This window comes from Chenopodium quinoa, unplaced genomic scaffold, assembly GCF_001683475.1.
Source record: "Chenopodium quinoa cultivar QQ74 unplaced genomic scaffold, ASM168347v1, whole genome shotgun sequence".
NCBI classification, from domain to species: domain Eukaryota; kingdom Viridiplantae; phylum Streptophyta; class Magnoliopsida; order Caryophyllales; family Amaranthaceae; genus Chenopodium; species Chenopodium quinoa.
The window spans coordinates 3,712,358-3,732,478 of record NW_018743292.1 but is presented as its reverse complement, the minus strand read 5'-3'; the positions used below and the strand labels follow the sequence as shown (position 1 = coordinate 3,732,478).

General features: G+C 38.4%; 2 protein-coding genes, 1 long non-coding RNA gene and 1 pseudogene across 3 annotated transcripts; 3 read left to right on the top strand and 1 right to left on the bottom strand.

Annotated features, from left to right (window-relative positions):
- Positions 1-3,682: 3,682 nt before the first annotated feature.
- Positions 3,683-5,110, top strand: LOC110736013. The gene is made up of 3 exons (XR_002514184.1): positions 3,683-3,768; positions 3,869-3,940; positions 5,085-5,110. It is a non-coding gene; the product is annotated as an uncharacterized LOC110736013 (long non-coding RNA).
- Positions 5,111-7,555: 2,445 nt separating this feature from the next.
- LOC110736469 (serine/threonine-protein phosphatase 7 long form homolog) lies at positions 7,556-9,987 on the top strand. Its single transcript, XM_021916686.1, has 5 exons — positions 7,556-8,161; positions 8,252-8,391; positions 8,467-8,554; positions 8,652-9,086; positions 9,168-9,987. The coding sequence occupies exons 1-5, from the start codon at positions 7,625-7,627 to the stop codon at positions 9,570-9,572; spliced, it is 1,605 nt and encodes a 534-aa protein (XP_021772378.1). The 5' UTR covers positions 7,556-7,624; the 3' UTR covers positions 9,573-9,987.
- A 210-nt stretch (positions 9,988-10,197) lies between these two features.
- On the top strand, positions 10,198-15,250 carry LOC110736468 (annotated as a pseudogene).
- A 2,434-nt stretch (positions 15,251-17,684) lies between these two features.
- LOC110736012 (dynamin-related protein 4C-like) lies at positions 17,685-19,783 on the bottom strand. The gene has a single exon (XM_021916173.1). It carries the CDS (start codon positions 19,725-19,727, stop codon positions 17,685-17,687), a length of 2,043 nt encoding a protein of 680 aa, XP_021771865.1. The 5' UTR covers positions 19,728-19,783.
- Between the last annotated feature and the right edge of the window lie 338 nt (positions 19,784-20,121).

Here is a 20,121-nt window from a genome sequence, read left to right as displayed (position 1 = left end):
CGTACCAACATTGCAACTCTTGCGCTTGTAGCGCGACTTCTTGCATCTTGGACACTCCTCCAATTTTTCATATTCATTTCGGTAAAGAATACAATCATTAGGACATGCATGTATCTTCTTATACTCCAAACCAAATGGACACATGAGCTTCTTAGCGTAATAGTAAGACTTAGGAATTTCATTCCCATCGGGCAACATCTCACTTAACACGCTCAACAAGGAAGTAAAACTACTGTCCGTCCACCCATGCTTCGACTTAATGTTAAAAAGAGTTAGCACGGCTGATAGTTTGGAGTATTTTTTGCAACCAGGATACAAAGGCTTTTTAGAAGCCTCCGATAATGACTCAAACACGTCACCTTCAAAACCACGCATCATCTCATCCACACCTTCATCCTCAACCTCATCCACATGATCATCCTCAAATCCCTCCTCAGCACCACCATCATCAATATGTTCATCATTCTTGTATTCCTCGTCCACACGGATATCATTACTTCTATCATCATGCACATCATACCCAATAACATCCCCACTGTACTCTCCTTCTTCACCATGCCAAATCCACACATGATATTTAACCCTAAACCCACGACAAACTACATGATCTCTAATGATATCAACACTATTGACCACCTTCACATTATTACAATCAACACAAGGACAATAGAGGCCCTCGAAACCCATTCTGCGCTGATAAGATGAAGCCGTCTCGCAGAACTCTTGAACCCCATTAAAGCATTCCAATGTATCACGTCTACCATACATCCATCCACGATCCCTCTCCATTAAGTAAATTGTCTCTAAACATGGCAACATATTACGAATAATGTATAATTTCTACATCTATTATATATACAAATCAAATTCAAACACACAACATGCATATAACATTCATATAGATACAAAAATGCATATATGCTTCCAAAGGGTCCTTATCACTCTAACCTAACCCATCCTTGAACGTTTACTCTCACTAGTGAATGTATATCAGATTTCCAATTTTAAGGAAAATCCGGCAACATTTCCCCCCAGTTCTCCAAGTACACGACGTAGGTAATTACTTACCCACATATGTACCCAGAGAACATGGTGATCCAGGAAATGCTAAGCCAAGATGTTCCTTAAAATCGAAAAAACTGACATACATTCACCACCTAAGTGAGAGTAAACGTTCAAGAACAGTCCCAACCGGGGACTATTCAAGACTTTCTCCTAATGAGAAAGCCTTGAACGGGTATGTAGGCATATGATGATACATGCAATCAATTAAAAACCAATGGATTAATCACACATCATGATAGAAGATGCACTAAAGTTATATCACACACCATCTCCACAAAATTGTGCAACCAAGAACTTATTTAAAGCACATAAAGTTATATATATATGCCTGAGTACCTATAAAGGCTCAACACTCTCAAATAGAAGGTCAATGCCAAGGTCTATGCTTCGCCCAAAAATTCCTGATAATCTTTTTCAGTGTAACCTATATAGAACACAAATAGAAAACCAGATTAAGGGAAAAGATAAGAATGATATTAGTGAGCAAGAACAAGGACAGTCAGAGTAAGATACCAGGATGTTTTCCGCCCACTCTCCAAACTGATGATCTTACCCTAGAAGCCCTTGACACCCATTTCTTAGCCTGAAACACGCATATATATAGTGAGAATCAACTCATAAAGAAAAGTATATTCAAACCCTAAACCCTAAACCCTAAACCCTAAACCCTAAACCCTAAACCCTAAACCCTAAACTCTAAACCCTAAACCCTAAACCCTAAACCCTAAACTCTCAACCTTAAACCCTAAACCCTAAACCCTAAACTCTCAACTTTGTTCTCTTAAATAAAAAGGACTAAATTATCCTATAAACAAAATAAAATTCTCAACTTTATTAGTGATGATAAATAAAGTTCTCATAACAATTTAGAAATATAGGTAAATGTAGCTTGTACTAAATACAATAACAACTAAAAAAGGCCTTACATTTGTGGAGGGGGAGCCTTATGCGTTCAATGGAGGGGGAGCTGAGCCTTGCGCGTATTATTGACAAACCCTAGCAATTATTGACAAACCCTAGCAATTACAAGAAACTTGTCAATATTAACTAATTTAAAGACCAATTCTTCAAAAACCATAACAATGGAGGAGCGCTATTACGACTTACCTAGCAATGAGGAGCGCTATAACAATGGAGGAGCTGCTACATACTTCAATAATGCAAGAATATATGGAGGGAGGCAGAAGAGAAGAGCTGAGTGCGTGCGTGAGGGAGGAAAAAGCAAAAACGTGAGTGCGTGTGTTTTTGGAGGTGAAAGCAAAAACAGAGGAGTGCGTGCGTGAGGGAGGCAGAAGAACAAACCCCTTCAATGGAAGCTTCAATTCAATGGTGGAATGGTTTGGGGAGAGGGAAGGCGCACGTTTTTGGAGGTGAAAGAAGAACGTTTGCACAGTATAGCTGTTTGTATTCAAAAACCCGATTATTTTTTTTAAATTGGCAACGGTTAACCGTTGCCAAATCTACCCCTTTTAATTTTTTTTTTCAAATTTTATCAATTGGCAACGGTTAATCGTTGCCAAATGTAACCAAATTTTTTTTTTTTTAAATGGCGCTCACAGCAAGTTGGCAACGGTTTTCATGAACCGTTGCCATAGAGGGGTTGCCTAATTCTTTTTTTCTACTAGTGATTCTTCATATTCCAAGCTTTCAACAAGCTTTTCTCACTTTCTCTCTCTAGAAAATGAGAGTTTCTCTCTCTAAAAACCCTAACCTAAGCTAAAACTAAACTAAGAAGATCCCCCCCCCTACAAATGAAGCTAAAGGGATATTATATAACCCCCAAGTAAAAGGACGGAGAAACCAAGAATCGGCCCGTCTACGGGTCGGCACTGACGTGCCAAAGGTTGCACGGACGTGCAGACCTGTTGAAATGAGAACAGTAGCTACTGCCTGATCTTGCACGGACGTGCATCAATCGGCACGGACGTGCATTTATCGGCACGGACGTGCAACTTTTTCTGGCAAAACAGCTTCGTTTCGGAAGGTCATAATTTCTTCATTGCTCATTGGAATAAGGCATGTAAGTAGTCGTTGGAAAGCTCTTGAGATGAACTTTAATATCCAATTTGAATAACTTCAAAAACTTGAGTAGAAAAAAAGTTATAGTCATTTGAACTTGACCTTAAGGAAAAAATCCTTCCAAAACCCTTCCAAATGCTCTTATTTCACTCTTGGACACTTTTCCTTGTTTATTTCATTCTTCCATAGCTCCCTTATTTCCTCTTCTTGTCTCAAAATTCTTTTCTTCTTTGTTCAAAAGCTTCAAAGTGCCATATTTATACCTAAATATGCACCAAAACACTAGCAAACCCGTGAAGCATATGATACACAAAAAATGCATAAAAATAGAGTAATTAGTGAACTAAGGCATTGATTTCTCACAATTATAAGTCTCAAAATCACTCTAAAATTATACAAAATAAAAGTTATCAGTATATACTCAATTTGGTGTTATGCTCCCTTAATATTTCTGATGGAATTTCTTAAAACACATGTTGCACAGTGTTTATATAGATTAGAATAATACTGTGCAAATAAGATCCACACTTTCTTTCTTACATTGTCATAAGCTAACCCATAATATACAGGGTTCATGATATTCATTTTCTTTCTCCGGATGAAAAGATGGAACCATTGAGCTGGGAACGAAGGGTTCATATAGCATTGGATGTCGCAAGAGGCTTGGAGTATCTTCATGACGGGGTAATTTATTTATTCTATCTATTGAGTGGGGTTTAGATAAGCGAATACCTACTTTTTTTTTTTTGCTGTTTTCAATCTGATTTCTTCCTTTTGCTTTCAGGCAGTTCCTCCTGTGATACATCGTGACATTAAATCTTCCAACATTTTGTTGGATCAGTCAATGAAAGCTAGGGTATGTACATTGTTATCACTTCCCAACAACTTTGACATTTTATTTTGCTTGTGATGTCCTTGGGATTTAAGGGCTTGGGAGTTGGGACTTGATGCTTCCTTTTGATTAAAGGATTTGATATTGGAGTTCCATGTGTTTATGGCTAATTATATCATTTATTTTTCCAGATTTAGTTATCCCTGGATCATTTTGGCATTAGTCATAGTCCGGCCAATTTTGTTGCAAAACTCTGAATAGAAGTTAAGTTGTATTGTGCACAAAAGTTGAATCAAGTGTTATAAGCTCATCCTCAAGAACAAGAACTAGGAATTAAGTGTAAGTGTTCTATAGGATTACTAATATATCAGAGTAATCGCATAGATCTGAATACTGCGCTTTTAAAAAGGATCAGTTAAGATGCATGAGTTTTTTTTTCTTTTCATTTCTTAAGCAATTAGTTAGAGAGTTTATTAATAATGCAGAACTGAAAATTTCAACAAAATTTTATTCACAATAACATCAAAAGTTATAGCATTTACCATGAAATTTGCGGTATCATTATGAAGACATAACTGCTATATTGACTCAGTATATCATGTAATATATAGCTTTGATTGCGAGCTTTTCTTCCAGTTCAATATTACTGCTGTCTTCAACTTAGCATCAAAACCAGTAAAATAATCCCAAGAGCCAACACTTTTAAAGGACAGGTACTTGATTCTTTCAGGATGATTCTTTCAGGATGGTGTGCAGATTCACCTTTTTCTAACACACCCCAGGATCTCTTTTCTTGCTTTAAATTGTTGGCATTACAAGTAGTAGGATCCTGTGACCACTATTTTGTCTAGCATGTATGCTCAGCTCTAGTGTTGATGGGTGTTCCTATTAAGGCTCACATTTCAGCTCTAATATACTACTAGCATCAATGTCTGATATTCAGGATTGTTGAGTCTAGAGGCATGTAATAGTTAACATTGAGCACTCACAAGTCACAAACCAGCCCGTATCTACAAGAGTTAGAAATGAGTTTCAGATATTTACAAGATTTGGTAGCTAATGGCTCAACTTATAAAAATAGAGAATTTTTAGATTCTTTTGATTTATGTCTGATGTTTATTTGTATTGATACAGTTAGATGTGCACTAACGGAATTATCATGTTGCAGTTAACTCTAGAGTTAGCTTGAATCCTTCCCCTATAATGGACATCAATGCTGCCATCGGCAATGAGGACACCAGCTTGGGTGGGGAAATGGCATTTGATACTACAAAGACAAACACCATTGCCACCAATGTCACTGTGCTCTGCTCTGCATCAGTTTTGCATTCTTGCCGCCCTTGAAGTCCTGAGTTCTACTAGTTTTTGTATACTGTCAGACAGCATATGTTAGTGTTTATATGTCCAAAAATATATATGTTAGTGTTTATATGTCCATTTTTTTTTTTAGTTTTTTAAAGTGTAATATTACAAGTTATTGAGGCAAATATATGTGTTTTATGTATATTATGATTATATATAAGTATTTGGTACAATTTAAGTGAAAAAAATGCAAAAAAAAAAAAAAAAAAAAATTAATTTTTTGGGGCACTTTTGCCACCGGGTCAGTGTGAAAACCGGTGGGAAAAGTCCTCCAGCTATAAGTTAAATAACATGTTTTTGCCACCGGTTCACTCCAAAACCGATGAGAAAAGTGGTTTTTGCCACCGGTTTTAAACCGGTGGGAAATCTTTGGGGATTTAGCACCCCCCAAATCAAGAACGGTTCAAAACCGGTGGGGATTGGGGTTTTTCGCCTAGTGAATTCTGACCAATATTTTTCAAATTTCTCATACATCTTACAAGCCATTCTTTGCATAAAAAGATCTGAACTTTTCATTTCATTTTGTAACAACAACCTATCCTGCAAGACTCTATGAAAGTAGAGATTGAAAGTTGGATATTTGGTCCCGAAAAAGGCAAGTGTGACATCATGGAAAAATTCAAAAACTTGCATATTTTCTCAACTCTACCCCATTCTTCTGCAGAAGTTATTGCCTTTAAGTTACGAATGTCCTCCATGCTAAATAAGTGACCGCCTTCACGGACATTATAAGTGTGGCTATGCTATGTAGAGGTGTTAAAAAGACCCGATCCAAAAAAAACAATCAAATTCAGATTTCAATTTGTATAAACACACTAATTTAGCATAACTCAAATTTAAAATCGACTCAACTCGGATAACTAACTTCACCAAATTCGCCCCGCACACTTCAATTGACACCTCTAGTGTATTGTCCACGTTTAATTGTTTATTATTATCTCTTGTAAATCTTTGTTGCTGGCTCGGTCCTCGTTAGTCGTTACCGGGCTCGACCGTAATCTAGTTATGAACGAATTGGACTGGGCCCTTGCTAATTTAGAACAAATTGGGCCTTTGTCTCATTCCTACTTTGTACTCCGTACCAAGTATAATTGTATAACAATTTTAATATACATGAATAAAAGCTTTCACCATTTTTGCGGAACTAATGAAGTCATGGCGCAACTAGAGAAACTCAGGCCAGTCGTCTTTCGGCTATATCCAATTGTCGATAATGCTCGTTAATTGATTGTCGATAAAACTTGTTGATTATGATTTAGAATTACTATTTTTGAACCCTAATTTTTCAATAATCAACTCACTCACTGAGTATTCTGCATTATCTAAATTAGGGATTTCATAATTTCTATTCATCTAAACTTCTTTTTTGTTTTGAATAACGGTAAATTATTTGCAATTATCTGACTTAGGTTTGTAATTTACTTGTATAATTTTTCTAAGAATGATGATGGTTAATTATAATAATAAGTAATTTCTGTTTCTCACCTCTTCAAGTGAAATGCAATTTGTAACCACACACTAAACTTATTGATTATTTGGGACTAGAAGACACAAGACAGCCGTAGTCCGTAGGAGTTTGGATTATGAGATGAGAGAAAGATATGTGACAGCCGCCGTGGCAAAATTTATGTCCATAATGTCATACTCCCATTAATGTGTTACTCCGTGTTTGGTTTGTTCGGAAGCATCCGAATAAGTGCATAATTCTCTCTTTTTTTATGAGGGACCAATGTTTCTCGTTTGAGACTTCCAAGTTTGACTGATAATGTGAAAATGGACAGGAAGCTGAAAGATTTAAAGAGACGACTTGGAAAAGTTGCAATAACCCAAAGTCTTTGATATTATTATTGGAAAAATAATACAAGTAGTGCTGAACGTTTTTCCAATTTGAGCTCTAAACGTAAACTATTGACAAAAATGGTTGCGTGGCAAAACTATTTACCAAACTAAGCTTCCAGGGTAAATCGCTGTCTCGGACAGCGTTTTACCCCTGGTTTTTTTTAAAAAAAAAAATTCAACTACAACTATTTTATATGTTCAACATAAAGCGCTGTCTCAGACAGCGCTTTATGCTTGAACATAAAACGCTGTCTCAGACAGCGCTTTATGCTTGAACATAAAGCGCTGTCTCAGACAGCGCTTTTCTGCTGGAAACAGCAACCAGCATCCAGGCAGAAAACAAGCTTCAGCAAACAGCTTGCATGCTGCAGTCCTCCAACAGCCACCACAACAGCCAGCTCCACAGCCCTACCCCACCACCGTCGACCCTCGTTCATGGTGGGGTGGGGAATCGATCCTCGCGTTTTGGCGTACGTCGAGTTTGTCGGTTTAGGTGGTTTTCACCGTATGGCGTATAGGGAGATCGATCGAGCGCTTGTCACTGCGCTCGCGGAGAGGTGGAGACAGGAGACGCACTCCTTCCACCTACCTGTTGGTGAGACGACCGTTACGTTACGGGACGTGGCGATTCTTACGCGCCTTCCAGTACATGGGTCTGCGGTGACAGGACACGCGTTAGTCGATCCCGTCGGTTTGGTTGGTCGGGTACTTGGTGTCCAGCCAGGTCCCGCCGATATTAGGGGATCCGGGTTGAGGACCGGCTGGGTCCGTGAGACTTTCCGTGAGCTACCACCAGGGGCTGATGACGCCCAGGTTCAGAGATACGCCCGGGCGTACTTGTTCTTCCTCATCTCGGGCGTGTTGTTCGGGAATAAGAGCGGGAGCCATCTCCAGCTCATTTACGTGCAGCTGTTGGACCACGACTGGGATCATATCCGAGGCTACAGCTGGGGTAGCGCCTGTCTGGCGACGTTGTATCGCCAGCTGTGCAGAGCATCCCACGTAGGTGCTAACGAGATTGGAGGTCCCCTGATTGTCCTCCAGGTACCTCACTTATTTCTGTACCAAAAAAACTATTTCACCACGCACTTACATATTTCATACTGAAGCTAGTTTTGTGTCTCTGTGTGCCAGTTCTGGGCTTGGGAGCATATCCATGTAGGCAGACCAGGCAGACCTGCGATACACCGTCGGGGGGAGCAGGACCAGGACGACCAGTACCAGGCGTACGATGCTCCCCCGCTCCCTACACCGGATGAGGCATATGGTTGCAGGTTCGATACAACTTTCATTGAGTTAGGCTTTATTTAATGCGCGGGGTTGTTAACTGAAACATTGTTCGATATTAGGTGGGTGGTACCCAGGCTGACACATGCTCATGCGGCGAGGGGTCTTCCGTATTACCGAGACGCCCTAGACCGACTCACCGAGGACCAGGTAACAATTTAAAATACAGTTTTAGCTTTTTTGTTTTAACATTGTACTTGTTGCGAACTAACATTTTCATAATATTACTGTTGATGTGTATTTACAGGTGACATGGGACCCGTATGTACCTGACTTGGTAGATGCCATGCCTCCACATCTGCTAGACCATCAGGCGGAGTGGCGTGCTAGGGTCCCCCTGATCTGTTTCGAGGTTGTGGAGAGTCACCTGCCCGACCGAGTCATGAGGCAGTTTGGACTACGCCAGACTATCCCACAGGGGTGTGACACTAGTGTACAGCTTCACGGCATTGATCGTCGGGGAAAGGGGGAGACCAGCTGGGCGCTGGAGCATTGGCGTTTCCTTCAGCTATGGGAGCAACGGTTGGAGTTCATCGTTGGAGGTGATCTAATGCAGGGGGCTATGGATCCCGACGATCCGTACATGGTGTGGTACAGGCGTATCACACGACGCTTCATCAACCCCAGCTACGCACCACCATCCACACATTACCATCCAGCATATGACATCATTAGCGGATATGTGAGTTATTATTTTTCTACTCCTTTTCAACAATTTCCATATTTGTATGCCATAGATCTGACTGATCGATGATTACTGCAGGCGGCGGATATGGTGGCGATGGTTGATGCGCTATCAGTCTCCCTTGAGTGCGGACCCACTAGAGCCCAGGTCGAGCAGGTGCGAGATATGGGCGTCGCTACCTTACGGAGATATGGTCACGCTCATCTCGCCCACCGGCGGGACGGTCATGATGGCAACTCACAGTTCGATCTCGGCCAGAGCAGCGGTGGATGTGATCCTACGTCACCCAGACACGCAGAGGATTACAACATCCACAGTACTGCGCCCTCTGGTACCCAGGAGGACCCCTCGTCCAGTCAGCTGACTCCCCCACCGCCCCGAGACCCATTCACCACCGTCACTCATTACAGGCGGCGACGTGTCAGACGGAGGGCCGACACTCAGGAGGCAGGACCTTTACCCCGAATAAATGAGTCGGGCTAGTATTATCTGTTGTATTCCCTGTTATTTTGTGTAATGATGTACATAACACTTATGAAATTAATATAATAAATCTTTTTTGAATGACTCCGTGTGTGCTTTGAAGTTAATTTGGTGGTTGGACTGTTGTTGGGCTGTTTCGAGTTTTCTGCAGTGCTTAAAGTTGACGGAACTCCCAGAATATGGTGGTGGTACGTGGTGGGGAGTGGCGGAGTTGGTGGTCGATGGTGGTGGGGTAGGGCTGTGGAGCTGGCTGTTGTGGTGGCTGTTGGAGGACTGCAGCATGCAAGCTGTTTGCTGAAGCTTGTTTTCTGCCTGGATGCTGGTTGCTGTTTCCAGCAGAAAAGCGCTGTCTGAGACAGCGCTTTATGTTCAAGCATAAAGCGCTGTCTGAGACAGCGTTTTATGTTCAAGCATAAAGCGCTGTCTGAGACAGCGCTTTATGTTGAACATATAAAATAGTTGTAGTTGAATTTTTTTTAAAAAAAAAACCAGGGGTAAAACGCTGTCCGAGATAGCGATTTACCCTGGAAGCTTAGTTTGGTAAATAGTTTTGCCACGCAACCATTTTTGTCAATAGTTTACGTTTAGAGCTCAAATTGGAAAAACGTTCAGTAGTGCTTATAAAAAACAATAGAAACAATTTTATGCAATCACAATGATGATATTCCTGGTTCTGCTGCTGCTTAAGCTGCAGCTTACTGTTTTGTCCTCAGCTTCGCAGGACGGTCCACCTATTGCAAAGCCTGGTTGCCAACATCAGTGCGGTGAGGTCAAGATTCCATATCCATTTGGGATTGGCTCTAAATGTTATCATCATGAATCCTATGACTATCATTTGCAATACTTCCTTTCTTCCCCCGAAACCATTCTTGCCTGTTCACGATCTCCGTTTTGAGGTTATGGACATAAATTGGGAAGGAAGGTACTCCGATATATCACCAGAATTTGACGATGAGATGTCAAGAAGCCAAACACTACTAGTGAAAAACGTTTTTCATAATATCTGCAGAAGTGATAATGGTGGTATTACTGACTCACCAGTTGTCCAGCGTGTTGACCTTCGCGGCACACCATTTCTTTTTTCAACACAGTTAAATGTTTTCGTGGCTAAGGGTTGTGGTGCCAGCCTTGTATTAAAGAATAGTAGCAGTGATGTCGTGACTGGATGTGCTTCAGTATGTACAAATAATATTTCTAAGAACAACATGACTAACTGTAATGGGGTTGGATGCTGCCAATCTATGCTGTCATCTTCAACAGACGACATTTTCTATGGTAATGGAGAAGATGGCCTTGATTATTATGAAATAGATATGAATCATGAAGCACTATCAAATCCCCAGACTTGCAATGTGGCTGCGGGTTTACTTGACATAAGAAGAGTGACCGAGTTCTCGGGGAGTTACTCAAGTTTCACTACTGTACTAGAATGGAGTGGTCCATTTATGTCTGATAATTTCGATCGTAATACTTTCGGCTTTGGTTCTCTTACTTGTTCTTGCTCATCAAATCATCCATTCGAAGGCTGTGTCGGGAACCCTTATCTTGGGTGTCAATGTAAGTGGCAGCGTTGCATTAGTCTATTCTCCAGAAACATTTATCCTTGTTGAGGACAAACTAATAATTTAATTCTTTTTTGTCTTAGTGGTGAGAGAATGTCAGAAGTGCAAACATGGTTGTACTCTCGATATGGTTGGAACGACTCCACAATATGTTTGTAAGAAGCATCAATTGTTTAACCTGGCTTCTATACTTGGTAAGTGCTTCAGAACTTGATAAAATTGGCCCAAATTGCTCATAGTTTTCTTTTTATAAATAAATTTATAACTGATATAGTTTTGAGTTCTTCTGAAAATTATCTCCTTTTAATAAAATGTGTTCAGTGTTCATAGCCCAAATCCCTAGACTGTCATTTTCCTCCATGGATGTGTGAATGAGTTTACTCCCTCTCGCCTAATAATATAATTTGTGTTTCTATTTTTATGGCTAAACTTTGAAAATTTTGACCAATAGTAGTTATACAAGAATATGGTCATGTGAGATTTAATTAAATTCGTCCTAATATGTAGTTATATAATATCAATTTTTTTATAATATGGTCATGGATGCATGTGATAAGGAGATTGATAGAGAGAAATGACAACCTAAAAAAGAAACAAAACATTTATTGCAAATAATGTATAGCATCCATTTTTGGAAAAAGTTGCAAATAATATGAAGTTGAGGTAATATTAATTTAGGATAAACTTAAATCTTTTAGGTACTCCCTCTATTCATGGTTGTTTGTCCCATACTCAATTTTTGGATATCCCTTAAAGATTGCCCCTTTTCCTAATATAGTAAGATTAGTAACATACCCCCACGGGCCCCACCACTAAACCCACTTGCATATACTCATAAAAGTGGAAAGAACAAATACACCCTCTTCCACTTACAATCTTTTTGATTGAATCCTTAATAAAGCACTTCTTATTTATGAGGCAAACAAATAGGGACAAAGGGAGTAATAAGTATCCACTCCCCTTTTTTTGTCTATTCATAAGTCACTTTTTTATTCAGGCTGTTGTATTTGTTTATTCACTTTTACTTTATTCAATTTCTGACATACTCATGTTACCATCTTACCCCTTTAATACCACAATAATTACACCTTTTTATGCCCTTTTTCTTACTTTATTCACTTTTTTTTCTTACACAAACTTATCTTAAACTATGTATCCATAGTAAATGAGTACAGTATAAAAGTACGGAAGTAGTACAACACACTAAAAGCACCTATGCCATTAGTAGGTTTGAGAGATTAAAAGTTGTTACTTATTATTGAAGGAAATTTATAATAATTTTGACTACGTACTACTCCTTTCTTATTCTTTTGTTTGTTCCATTTGGTGAGATTCAAATGGATAGGGAATTTAATAATTTAATGGTTTTTCTACACTTCAAAACATATTCCTGTGCGATCTTGTTAGATTCGTCTTGATTTTTAGTTTCTAAATATACAATTTTTATAATTTATATAATGCATAGTTTGAAATATTTTAATTACAATATTGCATTGAATATCATGTAGATACCAAATGGGACAACCATTTATAAAGACAGGGATTAGTATCTCTTTTTTCCTTTGTTGTATAAAATAGAGGTGTTAGTATAAACTTAGGATATGTTTGTTTCATCTTATTAATCCCTCCTTCCCAAATGTAGTTCCCATTTGACAAAAACAATGGGAATTAAATGGGAGGAGGAAGTGCGCAGAATACATAATTTAGAAAATATAAGTTCAATCAAAAGAATAAGTTTGGATAAAATAAATTCTATAAAAATTAAGTTTGGATAAAATAAGTCCAGTACGATTTACATTTACTTTGATCATTAGTTTGAAGATCTATGGTTTTGAGGTTGAGTCGATTGAGGGATGGTCATCTTCGAGTGCATGATTTTATTTGGGTTGAATTCAGATGCGCGTTGGGGTCATGTTCGGTCCTACTCCCATTGGGTCTATTATGATATGATTAGGTGTATAGCTGTAGTTGTACTGGTTGGGACCAAGTCAAATTACGTGAAGTGATTTTGGGTAGATTTCGGGCTTCGAGTTGGGTAATTGGTTACATGTCTATTACTATTTGTCACTTGGATAACTAGTAACTTCCACATCAAATCAAATAATCTTACCGGGAAAGTTTTATTCCAATCTTGCAGAAACTCAAGGTCTTACTTTGTTTTTGCCTATTTCGATGTTGTCTCAGGATTCAGCGTCAGCACAGGATTAGTGATGTTACTCCTAGTTTGCTATTGGCTTTATAGATTGGTGAAGAGGATAAAAGAGGTAAGGCTTAAAGCTAAATTCTTTAAGAGAAATGGTGGTTTACTATTGCAGCAGCAAATCTCCTCAAGAAATGGTATTGTTGATAAAACTAGAATATTTGGGTTTTGTGAGTTAGAGAAAGCGACAAACAATTTTAGTGAAGATAGAATTCTTGGCCAAGGAGGGCAAGGTACAGTCTACAAAGGAATGTTAGTGGACGGAAGAATTGTGGCCATTAAGAAATCTAAGAAGGTAGACAAGAGTCAGTTAGAACAATTTATTAATGAAATGGTTATTCTTTCTCAAGTCAATCACCGGAGTGTGGTCAAATTATTGGGTTGTTGTTTAGAGACAGAAGTACCATTGCTGGTCTATGAGTACATTCCATTCATGATCCGATTGATGATTTTCATGTTACATGGAGAATGCGCTTACAAATTGCTTCAGAATCAGCTAGTGCTCTGTCATACCTTCATTCATCTTCATCTGCTCCAATATATCATAGGGACGTCAAATCCTCCAATATACTTTTGGATGAAAAATACAGGGCAAAGGTTTCTGACTTTGGAACTTCAAGGGCCATTACCATTGAGGAAACTCATGTGACCACTTGTGTTCAAGGCACATATGGTTATTTGGACCCAGAGTACTTCCAATCAAATCAATTCACTGAAAAAAGTGACCTCTATAGCTTTGGAGTAGTCCTTGTTGAGCTCATAACAGGAAAGAAACCAATTTACCCCAACAAATCGGGTGGGTATATTAGTTTGGCTACTGAGTTCCTCTTTCTTATGGAAAATTCTTGTGTGTCAGATATTTTTGACCCTTCCCTCTCTGAAGAAGCTAAGGAAGAGGAGCTAACTGCTGTTGCTAACCTAGCAAAGCAATGCCTGAATATGAATGGAAAACAACGGCCTTCAATGAAAGAAGTTGCATTGTTGCTTGATGGAATTAGGTCACCCTATGTGTCCAAGCCAACGAAACCAGAATATTTGAAGAGTGATTGTGAGGTCATGGAGTGTAGTTCCCCTTTCAGTAGAGGCACATCCTTTTCGGACAACAGCCCTTGCACTTCCTTGTCTATTGAAGCCTTACCACTTATGGCTGGTAACTGACAGTTTAAGGTAACTGTTGATCATTTGATGTCTTGTGGTTCTATCTCACATTGTTGAGAAATTGCCTCTTTTTTTTTTTGTCCGTTTTTGCTATTTGAACTTTCACATGTATATTCGGTTGAAATTCCATAACATGAGGGGGTTCTGTCCTTCTGTTGCAATTAGCTCTCGCCAACTCTTCTTCATTGGTCGCATATATATGAAATGGATCAAAAGACTGTATTTGAGGGATTAATGGGTGGTATTGGGCAGTAATGAAAATTCTTGAATAAAAACACATGTTTAGGGATTTAATTGTTTTATTGTCTACATTAGGGGTAAAACTAATACGGTTTATAATCGAATCAAATCGCAAATCAAACTGATTTAGTAATGAGGTTCGGTTTTTTTTTTTTTTTTTTATATTTTTTTTTTGCTGCTAATATGGTTCGTTGCGGTTTGAGAAATTAAAAAATTACGATTTGCGGTTTGGTTTAGGTTCTAGGATTTGAAAAACTGAAATATATGTTTATATCTAAATTATAGCCCAAATTTGATTTTTAGCTCTATACTATATAAGGCCACCAATAAGTTATGTTAAGTGAGGCCCAAAAAAAGTTCAAATTAACGCTCAAAATACAAGGCCCAAAATATTGTTGTGCGGTTTGGTTTTTGTTTTGAAAATTGAATTAAAAATGGTGTGGTTTAGTTTGGATTGAATAATAATAGGATGCGGTTTGGTTTGAAAAACTCAAACCTAATTAATTTTGGTTTGGGCTATTAACCACATCGCAAACCGAACTTTTACCCATAATTAACATAGGCATAATATTAATCTTGAAAAATGACAACTGCATGCAGATAGTTTTTCCTTGAGATTAAATTAGTAGTGATCGAAGCGTTGAAGTTAAAAAAAATTCTCATAATACTATTTGGTAGGGAAATAGGGATGGAGTTATGGTGGTGGTTGAAGTTGTAGAAAACTTTGGCGGAATTCCAATTCAACGGGGAGGGTGTGGAATTAAAGGGGGAAAAGGAATATAAAATATCATATATTCATATTTGAGAAACAAAGATTTTGAGTACCTTTCCTTTGAACAAGGGTGTTGAATCAAAGTGGGAAAAGGAAGATGAAATATTCATATCCTCACATTAGAGAAACAAAGGGTGAGAATAGGAAGTATTATATATCCAAAGTGGAATCAACTTTCTATATTGTTTCTATATATATAGATTATCGCACACATAATGTTAACATAGATACTATTATGTTTTATTCCACTCTGTTGTCTTATGTTAACTTAATTCTCATAATACTATTATCATACATATAAGGTCAAATATTCATTTAATCCTTCATCTAATGTTAATGATTTATAAATGTAAAAAAAAAAAAAAAATAAGTCTTGTGGTACTTGTTGGCCTTGGAATCGTCTTAATAAATAGTAATTATCCCTGCTACACTCCAACTTCTGGCTTTTATCTTTGGTACACCCCATCAATTATTATTTATCAGTGGTGCACCCAAAGTTTCACACAGTTATCAGCAATACACCTACCGTTCCCTTTCCGTTAAAAAAACGTTAATTTTGACTTTTTTCCGATTTTTTAACTTAAAAAAATTAATTAACTATTTTTAACTTATTTCTCAAAAAAAAGGAAAAAAAAAAAAAAAAAAACCTTCTTTCTCCCTCATCTCACTTTCATGGCCTTCCTCCAACCCCTTCCACCACCTAGGCCAACAACACTGTGGCGCCACCCCCACCACCACCACCATCACCACAAACCTCAAAAGACCTTATCCTGAATTGAATACCTTATCTAGTAATCAATTTATCATATTAAAAACTTTGTAGTGTCAACATGTAGCTAATTGTGAACAGAATGTATTAAGGAAGGTCATTGTAATATATTCGTTTTTTTATCTACTGTTTTTTCCTTCAATATAATTCGTGGTCTGGAGATCTGAAAAATGATGAAGCTTCTCTCTGACTGTCTGTTTTCTTTAATAACTGTTTACATGGAATTAGCAAATAATCTGGAAATTCACAAGCATGCATCTCCCTACTGTAAATTTACCAAATCTAAACTACTTTATACGCATTCACTATAGGCCAACTTTTTCTTGGTAGATACTTCTACAATCTTAACTTCTGCAAATGTGTTGAATAATCATGTGTTTGATGCTACTGAAAACATCACCTGCCTATAACTATAATCAAGAAGAATGTCTTTCGCTGTCAAATCAGTTATAATTCTTCATAGTTTAATTTCTTCCCAGAAGCTACAACTTCATGTGTTTTATAGCTCAAAGGTTCCTCATAGATTCTAATGGTAGCCTGGTACTCTGGTAGGGCAGTTAGACACTATGCAAACCAACAGACATGTTGCAGGTTTAGAACCGCAGTAACTAAAAGATGCACAATTCATTAGTTCTCATAGATTTGATTTTATAAACGAGTAAGAAAAAGGACGTGTATTGAGTTACAGAAATACAGCACACAGAACTTAAGTAACTAGAAGTAACCGCCTTTAATCCTACATCATAATTTCAATCAAATGTTCTTTAACAAAAGGCATTCTGCACTAATAAGCATATATTGAGGCTCTGTTCTGTACTTTAAATTCCTACACATTTAATAGAATTTCTGATGGTAGCCTGCTAGTTCCGTTGTCTTCTGCTAGGACTTAGATGTCCAACAGGGATTAAGAAACTACGAAAAGCTAACAGTTCAATGACAATGAAATAGAATCATGATGAAATCTGGAGAGTTGAGAAATAACTTAAAAATTTCCTGGCTGTTATTAATATTGCAAACTATTCAAGTCATGGATTTAACTGATCAATTCAACAGAATGTCTTGCCAAGGAACCATTATTGTTTTGCTTATTCCTTTATATTAAATTCCTTAGGGAAAAGATGCATGCATATTTTAATAAGAACCCAAATATTATACTTGTATATATATTTAGAGCTAACAATTGCAACAAGATAACTTTAACAGCATATACAAACTCGCAGGTGAGCATACTATCGCTTGGTTTAGGCTGGGAAGCCAGATCATAATACCTAACAAAACACAGAAACTGAAAAGTAAAATAACACAACTTAGTAGAAGCATAAACAAACATTACTAAGCTACTGACTTGCTAATCTGCTAGTGATGCAGTAATAACAGGACGAACAGACTATCACATGCTTCTGATGAACCCTCATTCAGTAAGAGCAATTCTGTCCATAATCTTTGAGACGACATCCTTAGACTCCTTCAGCAGTTTAATACTCTTATTTAGCCTGTCTCTCTTTGTTGCCACGGATGGAGACTCCTCCAGCATCCTTTCGATGCCTCCCCCATACGGCCCCATCAGCTCATTCACTATCTCGTACTCCAGTTCTTTGTTCACCAAATTCTGAATACTGAACAGCAGATGCAAAGCCATAGAATCAACCAGCCTTCTTAGAACAATCGTCCAGTAAGCTGTCATCCTAATCTTCATGTCTAAAGCTTGCTGTGCCACATGCTTGTGCATCCTCAAATGCTTAATTTTAACCTTACCAAACCCTTTCATTTTCACAACTGGTTTCTCAGACTCGTCCTCAAGAATCCTCATGAATTCATCTTGGCTTGTCATCAGCTTAGTCCAAGTGGTCATGTAATCAGGATTACAAGTGTAATCCGCAATTTTTTCCATCTCAACAATTTCCACAACTCGCTTAACAGATTGATCTTTCATCTTATTGATCAGACTGTTTGCTGCCCTCCTAGTTGAGGACTGAAGCGGTGGGTAATTGTCACAGTGATGCATCAGCACTTTCACCACCACATTTTCAATGTATTGCCATACTTTGTTAACAAAATCTACTGGACTTCCAGAAATTCCCTTAACCTTTCGCTGCAGGATGGTAAGAAACCCACCACGAGGAAGGAAATTTGGCAGGGAAATACCCTTTGCCTCCTCCAAAACCCGAACCTCTTCCATAAGAAATTCAGTGTTTTCTTCTTCAGTTCTCATAGACTTAAGCTGCTCAGAAAAGCGGTCAAGCATCTCCGCCAAACGAGCAGTACAATGCATACCTATTTCTTCAGGATACTCCTCATATTCACCCCTAATCAGAATCTTTCTGAGAGATTCCTTTGCAGACCCCATGATCTGCATAAACACCGCCATTGCCTCTGCCACAGACGATAAATTCTGAGGCATGCTATTCAGTTCAGCAACATTAGCATTCAGCTTTGCATCTATCTGTTTAACAATGTTAGGTAAGCACTTAGAGATTATACTAGCCTGTATATGAACCAACCTTTGAGCAAGTACTGGCACCCCCACAATCGAGTCATCAATCCTCGACAGCAAAGGGTGAGACCCGAACAGCCTTGCCTCCTCCAATCGCGCTTCCTCATAAGTTTCCTCCCCAATTCTGTTCCTTACACACACATACCCTAGACCGATACTAACATCATCATTTGTAACCTTCTCCAATAAGCCTTCTGGAGCCTTATCTGCCTTAGTCACAACAGCAAGTGTCCTCTGCCCAGTTTTATCAACACTTTGTGACATCATGATAGACTCACACGTTGAAAAATCAACTGTTGCAGATAAAACATTCAGGACAATACTCTCCTCTGGAGTAATATACTCCATAATGATATCTCTTATTTGCTCATATATATTCTCAGGCTGCCCATGGACAGGAACCCGGGTGATACCGGGAAGATCGACCATTGTCAAATCAGGCACACCATGTTTCTTCACAACTAATGTTATAGGAGCATTAGATATCCCCTTAGCATTACCCGCGATTTCTTGAGTAGCAAAGTTGATAGCATCAGATACATTGGCTTCATCAGTCCTCACATTTTTACCCATATACTCAAGGAAGAGTTCAGGGTCAGGACTAGAATGATGCTGCAGGCGCATGATGAGCGGAACACGAGTGCATATACCTTGCCCCCTAGGGAGGCTAATCCCTGCTAAGGACTCTAGCACACTTGATTTGCCAGAGGACTGATCACCAACTACGACGATAGTTGGTAACTGAATCCCTTCCTTCATGACTTTCAGGTTCCTTAGCTTGTCGACTGCATCAAGGAGAGGCCGAATACGGTCATTGTATGAAGAAATCAGGGGTGGTGGTGGGGTGATATCAACATCTTCAGCATCAAGTGGTGTGTGAATTGGTACAAGTGACTTTCTATCATCGTTAATGTTTGTTTTTGTAGCTCTAATACTAGATTTTGGCTTGTTTTGGACCATTTTTTTCGACAGGTTGTAAAAGCAAGTAATCTAGTTACAGGTAGGAAATTGTTGGTTGTTTCTCTTGTATGAGCTATGAACTATCAAGTATGAGTATATATAGTAAAATGTTACGAATTTACGAGTAATTTGGTGGAAGTTGGAAATGTAAATGAAGACTTTTGGATAACCCAAAAAATTAAAATGATTTGAAGTACCAATGCACAAGTAATTACAGTACCTAGACATAATTTGTGAAGAAGGGAGGCAAGCAGGTTGCAGGGCAATTATTTTTGTGCAGTAAAAGAAGTGGGAAACGTTTAGTTTATTTAAGCTTGTTAAGCAGTGTTTAAGAGAGGATTAAAGCATTTTATCTTACAATTGAGTATTGATTAATGAGTTTATGATGGTTTCC

Bases quoted from the DNA above. Each gene is read 5' to 3' on its own strand.
- LOC110736469 (XM_021916686.1), top strand. From the start codon at position 7,625: ATGGCGTATAGGGAGATCGATCGAGCGCTTGTCACTGCGCTCGCGGAG. The intron at 8,392-8,466 runs GTTCGATACAAC...GTTCGATATTAG, and splicing joins GATGAGGCATATGGTTGCAG to GTGGGTGGTACCCAGGCTGA. The intron at 9,087-9,167 runs GTGAGTTATTAT...TGATTACTGCAG, and splicing joins ATGACATCATTAGCGGATAT to GCGGCGGATATGGTGGCGAT.
- LOC110736012 (XM_021916173.1), bottom strand. From the start codon at position 19,727: ATGGTCCAAAACAAGCCAAAATCTAGTATTAGAGCTACAAAAACAAAC.